This window comes from Xenopus laevis, chromosome 9_10L, assembly GCF_017654675.1.
Source record: "Xenopus laevis strain J_2021 chromosome 9_10L, Xenopus_laevis_v10.1, whole genome shotgun sequence".
NCBI classification, from domain to species: Eukaryota; Metazoa; Chordata; class Amphibia; order Anura; family Pipidae; genus Xenopus; species Xenopus laevis.
This window is the reverse complement of record NC_054387.1, coordinates 76518522-76527892: the sequence shown is the minus strand read 5'-3', so window position 1 is coordinate 76527892 and position 9371 is coordinate 76518522. Positions and strand designations below refer to the sequence as shown.

Below are 9371 nucleotides of genomic sequence, written 5' to 3'. Positions count from 1 at the left end.
CGACAGCGGGCCTAGGGGTGCCCTCTATGTAAATCCAGCCCTGGAGATTATGTAAAATGTTAATGGTCATGGTAGCACTTCCCTTCATATGCCCCTGAGACTTGAACACCCCAAAGAGCAGCTATTGTGTCTACTGCTAAAAAGGAGTAAAATTAATTAAATACAGATGCAGATTATTAACAGATGAAGATTTGTTTTACCTAAAATATCCCCAAACTAATATTTGCTTGTCGTCTATATACTAAGATGTTTAAATAGCCAATTATTTGTTGATATGTTGCACAAGGACTTCAGCTTCCAGAATGTATAGCCTGTAGTATGGTAAAACCAAAAAACAAGAGGCCTCAGCATCATCCTCCTCAAACGCGAAGCACTACTTTCTACATTAGCAGGTGCTCTCTTGCCCCTCTCTCTCTCTCCAGCCCTAAATACTGTATAGCAGAAAAGAGAACTCATTTTGTTTTGGCCTTCAACCATTCAACAATTCTATAGTGTAGCGGAACTAAAATAAACTCCATAAAGGATGCCTTTCCAGTAACTCCTGCCTGGAAGGAATGGATATGCAACTACATACCGCGAACGTAAAGCACTCCGCGCGTCCTCTGCGTGCTCGCCCCCGTCTTTTCCTCAGATCTGGGATAACAGGAAGCGCGCCTTGGGAAACTACCAAGGCGAGACAGAACTCGGTCGCTCAAAGACCCTCCAATAAACTACAGCGGGGGCGCGCCTGTACGGCTGTGAGTTGCTGATTGGTCAGTCCGCGGAGAGAACGCGCTGAGCTCGCCCTCGGTGTGCTGTGAGTTATTTGGGAAAAGAGAGTAGGAGGAAGGAGACGACGACTGGTGGGGAGGCTGTGGGAGGAGAAGTGATGGTGGTTCGGCAGAGTGTAGTTGAAGCGAGTCTGATTCATAGTGATTTCTGTCGTCTATTACGTGTTCGCTTGGCTTTCCCACTGGGTGGAGGAGGTCCTTTTCCCGGCGAGTAGACGTGGCCGAGGGAGAGTGGAAGTTCAGGTACTTGTGCAAACTTTTCCCCGCGGACTGGGGCTGAGAGCAGTGGAGTGAGGAGGAGGCGTGTGGTGCTGCTGAGCTCTTTGTGCCTGAGAGGAGGCAGGGTGCCAGCAGGCAGCACTCACTAACTACATTCTTTGTCCAAGGAGGGAATGAGGGAGGGCAAGGAACAAACTCCATCTCCGCACTGGTGAGCTTCGTATTTCTCTCATATCATTTTATCATTTATTTGGAGCTCTCTTGGATAGGTGCCTGTAGTCAGTAACATTATTTATTAAGAGCGAGCTTGTAACTGCTGCACTGTCGCCCAGCAACTGGGGCTGTCACCTGCTGCTTATGCTTTTTATAAACTCTCAGGGTGGGTTGTACCTGTCCCTACAGCAGGGAGCTCCAACATGTGGCCCTCCAACTGCTGACAAATTGCTCCCGCAATCCACTGCCACTTCTTTTATATATGCTGGAGGGCTGCACATGTGGCATTCTTATGTCATACAATACATATTTTTAACAACCGCCCAACCTAACACTAGTTGTTAATATAAAGTGTCTATTGCACTTGTACTATGCATCAGGTGTACAATCCACAGAGTAAATCATTAACAAGTAATTACACCACAAGGGGAATGTGCAGTCAAAAGGAATAGTTATTTGGATTGTGTTTGCCTTTATAGTAGCCATTGATAGTGTAGTTAATGTGCTGGGTCACCAGGAGATCGAATAACTTGTCCAGGGTCACAGAGAGAGAACCTAGTATTTGAACCGGGGTCTCCAGTGTTGGAGAGTGAGCTGCATTCAGACTCTGTGCTTAGCAGATCTGAGCACAAGATGTACAATCATAACTATGGTTTTAGTCTTGAAAGCGTAGTTCTAGTATGAAAAGCCCAGCCCTTTTTAAGGTGCCACTTATCAGCTTTGATGTCTAAACATGCTTTTATGTTGAACTATTTTTAGTAAATAGCAAGTGATGTCGTGATCATTATTTTGAACGACCGTTGTGGGTAGCACAGTGTTAAATTGTTTCTGCTTCTTCTGAATGTCACGCAGCACATGAACTAATATGTGCACAAAGTCAAGTTCTTAATTTCATACAAAAACAAGCCTTGGCAATTCTGCTCTTCTGCGTGAGCACAGGTGCCTGCATTCATTGGCGCCCTGGCTCATTGAGGGCATTAATGGGTGATTTCAGGGGTGCTGGGGGCAAAGCCTAGTAACGTGCATTATTGTTTCTAGGCCTCTTAAAAGTGGTTTCATGTTTCCAGGTGTAATTTAAATTTTTATGTGCCACAGGAAAGAAAATGTACTTAATCCTTATTCCCAGAATAATGTGCTTTTTATCTGTCTTGGGTTCATCATTATATGAACATCCCATTTTTGTGTGTGGCACACAAAAATATATTCTAGTATTATATAAAGCCTAAACACGCCCCACACATTTTTGAGAAAACTATGTGTAACTGTAGAATAGAAGGCAGACACTCAATGAGCAACTCCAAACCAGGCTCATAAGAACAAAGCAATAATATCTAAAAGTTCCTTTCTTGATTCATTCTTGCACAAGAACATATTCGTATTGGAAGCATGAAATGTGTACTTGTCTTTTTTTATGTGCTTAGTTTGGAGTCGTTCATTCAATGTATGTCTTCTGTTTGATGGTTTCATCTGCACCCCTTGCTGAAGGCTCAGTGTTGTGCACCAGGCCCTCTGATCGCTGTGGTGAGTTACAACATTGCAGTGTTCTCCACAGCATAACTTTTCCACCCATGATGGGTGGAAAAGTAGCTGTGGGGGGGGGGGGCTGCACCACCCCCTGCCCCAGGTTCACTTCACATAAGAAAAAGTTTTTCTAGGTGCTGTTCATGCAGAAGTTCACAGTCCTACCAAGGCCTGTAAACGGTTTTCTATTACAGCAGGTGAGGCTGGGGTACGATTTATGGGGGCATCAGGAAATGGAATGTTTTAGTGTAGAATTGTCTAGTTTAACCTTTTTTTTTCATTTTTATAATTGAATAGTATTAAATGTCTTCAATGCCAGGTCTACTCATGTCTAAAGCATATATGCAGCTGGGTATGAGATCATAGAAAGTATTTAATTACCTTATATGTTTTAATTCCTTTCTTTTGGCAGATGGCATTTATGTGGCAATGATATTACTCAGACAGCTGAACGTGGAGGGGGTGATTAATTTCTTAGGATTTCCCACAAAAGCAAGAGAGCATATCTTTATTTGATTGAAGCCGCCCATGTAAAGTTGTAGTGACTTTCAAAGTTTCTTCCTGGAAGTATCTTTTAAAAGAAGAAAAAATGTTAAAAACAGAAGGGAAAGGGGATAGGACCCTGAGAAGTGCTTCACCACACAGAAATGCATATAAGTCTGATTTTCATACCATTAAGTGTTCATTTGATGGTGGAAAGCCAGAGATTTCACCAAAGCCAATGTCTTTGAAGTTTAACACAAATGGAGCACCTGCTGACATTACCCGAGGGCGGGCCTCGTATGGTAATCGGGTCCACAAGATCAAGAATATGTTTATGCAGATGAGCTCATCACCAAATGAAGTGCAACCTGAACCTAAACTAATTAAGGCTGATTTTTCATCCCTTCCAACCCATGCATCTGTTGTAAGTGTTCAAAAAAATAATGCTTTTAATGCAAGTGGTGATCTTCCATCTCCTGAAAAGGTGATCAGGACAGGGGAGGAAGTGGACTTGGACAAAGTAGCTTTAGCAGAAAAGTTTTCTGAAACTAGGAAACTGTTTGAAAGAAGCGTTAATCGCCAAAACACTTCTGACAGGTCTTCCCCAACTAAGGAAGAAAAGTTAATCAGCCAGCAACGGCAAGGGTCACTGGACTCTGAAAGTCCCACTTCTGATCAGAGCCAGTCTAGCTCATGCTCCAAAATGACTAAGGTTACATCTCCTTCATTTAAGAGTAAAGACACAGAAGAAGCTTCCAATTACTCAAGTCAACGATCAAATTCATCAACATCCTCATCTCTTAACGCAGGGCCTATATCAAGGAGACTGGAAAGTTTTCTTTTAGATAGTGATGGGGAAGAATCTAGGGACTTCATAAACAATGAACAGCATTCGGAAGTGTTTTGCAGCCCTAGCTTAGAACCTTTGGAAAATGTGCCACAAGTGACTGAAAAAGATATTCATATTTGTTTTGGCCATGAACATACTAGTCCTTCTTCGATCCAAAACTTGGGGAAAAAACTGGATATAGATGAGGAGGTACAAAAAATAAGTAGTGTAATTCAGGATGACCAAGTCTTCATTCCAAGTAACAGTATATTATCAAACCAGACTGCAAATGATTCTTTGGTCCCTGCAACTGAAAAACCAGTGGCGGGAATGGTAAGGGCAGAGTTGGTAGTTTTACAAAATGAGTCTTCAGAGAGTGACGATGAGGAACAGATTAAAGATGATGTATTTGACGATATAAAACCTCTTGATGTGGAATCATCTGATACGATTCAAAGCGTGGACCGCGTGGTTAATCAGAACAATGAGGAATTGTTTGAAAAGGCTGCAGTGCCTCAACAGGAAAATATAAAACCAACAGAGGACATAGATGATGAAGACAGTGACGAAGAAAATGAACGTGAGTTTGATGAGCAAGTTGAAAAGAACAAAATCATGTTTGGATATTCTAATCGTGCTTTTGGGATCGAAAATGCAGCTTTTGATGGTGACAGGGAAACAGAAGTAGAGGACCAAGCTGTTGACTTCAAAGAAGTGTTGACCACTGAATATGAGAATTATGGATTTGGTAGTGACTATGAAGAAATGCCGGGACTCTCTGCAGAGGAAGACCTAGTACCTTCTCGTAAGGTCAAGTTCTCTACAGCTCCAATTAAGGTATGAGAAGTTCAGTATTGTTGAAAACTTCTGTTATGTGAACCAACTTGGGCCAGACTTAAATAATAAAATTCTTCCTAAGGGATCTCCACCTAAAAATTGTAACATTTTTCTTTCTTAATGAAAGAAAAATAATTCTGTGACATACATTTCCAATTATTCTAAATTTAATTTGTAAATGAAATGGCAGCTGGAATGAGTTTCTATCTGCACTTTGCTATTTTCTTCTCAGTTAGCCAGACTGGAGTCCTTCCACTTGACTGTTCCTCCTTAGTTGAGGACAATCTTCTCTTTTAAGGAGGCCATCTGTGTCTGCATGTAGGCCAAACTGTCAGATACCATGTGAGGGACCATACTATATATGTTATGGCCACTTTTTTGTTTTGGGAGAGTCAGACAAGCAAAAAATGTATCAAGTAGAAGTTGCTGTGAGCTTGGTAACGGAGACAAGTAACCATAATTGTCACTCTGGGATCTCCACAACATCCCTGACTTTTCATTGTGGGTCTAACTAACAGATTTTACCAGCCTTTAATTAAATTGAAGAACGCATCATATTCTGCTTTTTTTCTTGCAGTTTTAGAAGAAGGGCCTTAAGTTTACTAACGATTTACTAAAATTACGTTTTAGTAAAGTTTATTTTATTCTAAATTATTCTTAATTATTCTAAAGTTAATTTGTAAATGAAATGGCAACTGGAATCTATCGGCACTTTGCTATTTCTTCTCAGTTAGCCAGACTACAGCAGCAATGTATCAGAAATCAAAAAAGGCTCACAATGCCCCATTCTATTATTCACCTTCATAGATCTTTTATTTACAGAACATGTGAGACATTGTGTTTTTGCTGGAGGAGACCTGACTGACTACAGATTCAGTGTTGCAATGGTTTAATGGGGTGGTTCATCTTCAGGTTAACTTTTAGTATCTAATAGAATGGCTATTGGTGCATTATCTATTCAAAATGCGCTTTCTAAGTGTGTTCGTTTTTTGTTTATTGCATAAGGATTTTCCTTCCATAATAGAAACTGTTTGGAATCATGGAAAGATATCTAGAGTGAAGAGGCAACAAATTAGAAGTTTTTGTACTGGATGGCATTTGATTTCTACAAATCTTTTAGACAGTTTGATGTACAACACCCTGTGGCTTTTTAGAGCAAAAATGTACACTATATAAGATTTTGCCTAATGCAAGAAAGTATCTAGTATAGTTAAATCTAAAAAAACAACTGGACTTGCTGAATAATCAATGAAGATGTTTCACTACTCATCCGAGCAGTTTCTTCAGTTCAACTGACTTGTGTGGGAAGTTCTCGGCATATAAACTCTTCCACTAATCCAATCACAATGGCACATTGTCGATTCTGTGTAGTTACTGTGATAGGATTATCCAATGTGTCATGCAACCCATTCATTGATTACTCAGCAAGTCCAGTTGTTCTTAGATTTACCTATACTAGATATACCATGACCTGGATGAATGAAAATCTTCATAGTCAATGAAAGAAAGTCTTAATCTGAGCAACAATCATTAATGATTTCCTGTAGTTTTAAAGGGCACTTGTCACTTCTCATAATATTCACAATATGAATAGTTGTATTAATCCTTAATGTAAATATGCAGATAACTGAAATTGTTAGCATAAATTAAACAGATGGTTTATTTTCATAGAGAAGATTGCTGTGACATTTCCCACAACCAGCCTTATTATGCCTCTTAAGATGGAGCACACATGCCAGCCTGTCTTGTATTTCTCCAGAATGACCTTCCTTCTCTGAACCTTTCTGGGCAATATGCAGGGTACCATTGTGCCTCCATTGTACTGAAGGTTTGAAGAAGGAGAACTAAACTGGATTAAGGTAGAAGGTTTGTGAAAATTACATTGGGTGACAGTCTGAAAGGGGTTGTTCACTTTTGAACTAACTTTTAAGTATGACTAAGAGAGTCATATTCTGAGACAAGCAGTTGGTTTTTATTATTTTTCTTTTTTGAGTTATTTAGCTTTTTATTCAGCAGCTTTTCAGTTTGCAATCTAAGCAATCTGGTTGCTAGGGTCCAAAATACTCTAGCAACCATGCATTGATTTGAATAAGAGACTGGAAAATGAATAGGAGAGTGTCTGAATAGAAAGATGAGTAATAAAAAGTAGCAATAACTATACATTTGCCACCACACAAAACATTTGTTTTTAGATGGGGTCAGTGACCCCCCTTTTTGAAAGAGCGAAAGAGTCAGAAGAAAAGGGCAAATAATTAAAAACTATACAAAACAAAGAATGAAGTTCATTTGAAAAGAGACTTAAAATTGGCCATTCTGTAACATATTAAAAAGTTAACTTAAAGGGGTGGTTCACCTTTAAGGTAACTTTTATTATGTTACAGAATGACCAATTCTAAGCAACTTTTCAATTGGTTTTCATTATTTTTTATAGTTTTGTCTTTTTCTTCTGATTCTTTGCAGCTTTCAAATGGCGTCACTGTCCCCTTCTAAAAAACAAATGTTCTGTAAGGCTACAAATGTATTGTTATTGCTACTGTTATTAATGATCCTTCTATTCAGACTCTCCTATTCATATTCCAGTCTCTTATTCAAATCAATGCATGGTTGCTAGGGTAATTTGGGCCCTAGTTACCAGATTGCTTAAAATGCAAATCGAAGAGCTGCTAAATAACTCAAAAACCTTCAATAATAAAAAATTAAAACAAATTGCAAATTATCTCAGAATATCACTCTCTACATCATAGTAAAAGTTATCTCAAAGGTGAAGAACCCCTTTAAGGAAGGGCTGATAATGAACAATGCTAGCAAAGTTGATGAATAAAGCCAGAGTAATGCTTTGAGGTGCTAGAGTGAAACTCCATAACAGGTTGTCATTCCATAGCACCAGACTGGATTAGAAAAGTTGTGTGTATAAATGGAAATAAAAATCAGGCAAATGCAGATGTAATGAAGGCTTAGTGAGGCTTGAAAATATCAGGTAGGAATGTGCTATAGAAACTAAAAAACGGTATAAGAGACAAAATAAATAAGTATATGTGAGTAGGAAAGAGGAGTTAAAGGTGAACTACCCCTTTAAGGGTTATGGGCCTGCTGGTCAATGGATGAGGTACACCAGCCATATAAATATTAAAACAGCCAGCGGTTGCCATTTAAGCATCTGTCCATGTCATCTGGTTGGTGTCACTAATTTGCTTTTTGTTGCAAAGGAATAACATGCTAGTTGCAAAACTAGTAACATCTGCTGCACTGTGCAGCTCAAAGCTCTACCACAATTTCTTTCTCCTCTTATTATCAGGTAAAAAAAAAAAGTTATGCTTTCCCACGTGGTAGATGAGAAGTAGAGTGCTTCAATGTCCCCATTACATGCAAATGAGTTATTTATTGCTTCTCCCAGACATTCAGTGCAGCATTGCTTTGATATGTCCTGCTGGAATTGTTTTAAAAAAGTATTCTGGTAACTGCAATTTGATTCATTTTGATAAACAAAGTTGTGCCTGCAACTCCCCCACAATATCTGGGAGCTGGTAGAAGTTGCAGCATTCTGTGTTACAGAATGCCTTTTTGTTCGGCCTCCCTTCAACCAGAAAATATAATGAGCTGGTGGGATGATGGGATCAATGGCAATATATAATACATGGGGAACTATCCCCACAACCACCATCAATGAATGTATGTAGCCATGGTGCTATCTGCATGGAGATTATATGTTCTCCCTGTGCCTGCATGGGTTTCCTATAACACAAAAAGAACACAGGTTCCTGATAAAATAGACCATTATTTGTGCGTGAATGTGTGGCAATAGATTGTAAGCTCCATTGTAAAGCACTACAGAATATGTTGGCACAGAATAAAAATAATTTTTATTGCTATGGAACACAAGGGGTATATTTATCAAAGCGTGCCGTCAGAGATTACCACAGTCCACTAGAGTGAAATTCTGCCACTCTACATTAATTTCTATGTGATTTTTAAAAGAGTATTTATCAAAGGGTGAACTTTCACTTTCACCCATTGATAAATACTCTTTTAAAAATGAATGGAGAGTGGCAGAATTTCACTCTAGTGGACTGTGGTGATCTCTAATTTCACTCTTTAATAAATATACCCAAAGATTTTTTAAGCTTCATGTCTTGCTTCTTATTAAAGGGATCCTGTCATCGGAAAACATGTTTTTTTTTCAAAACACATCAGTTAATAGTGCTACTCCAGCAGAATTCTGCACTGAAATCCATTTCTCAAAAGAGAACAGATTTTTTATATTCAATTTTTGAAATCTGACATGGGGCTAGACATTTTGTCAATTTCCCAGCTGTCCCTGGTCATGTGACTTGTGCCTGCACTTAAGGGAGAAATGCTTTCTAGCAGGCTGCTGTTTTTCCTTCTCAATGTAACTGAATGTGTCTCAGTGGGACATGGGTTTTTACTATTGAGTGTTGTTCTTAGATCTACCAGGCAGCTGTTATCTTGTGTTAGGGAGCTGTTATATGGTTACCTTCCCA

General features: G+C 39.2%; 1 protein-coding gene across 5 annotated transcripts in view; it reads left to right on the top strand.

The window, feature by feature from the left end:
• The first annotated feature begins 628 nt into the window (after window positions 1-628).
• Window positions 629-9371, top strand: part of ppp1r9al.L (protein phosphatase 1 regulatory subunit 9A like L homeolog) — a 52692-nt gene continuing 43949 nt past the window's right edge. For 3 of the 5 annotated variants that reach the window (XM_018235914.2, XM_018235913.2, XM_018235910.2), the window contains exons 1-2: window positions 803-1200; window positions 3136-4872. In XM_018235914.2, coding sequence (XP_018091403.1) covers window positions 3313-4872 — 1560 coding nt within the window. In that variant the 5' untranslated portion in view covers window positions 803-1200; window positions 3136-3312. The other 2 variants (XM_018235912.2, XM_018235911.2) reach the window with 2 other exon arrangements.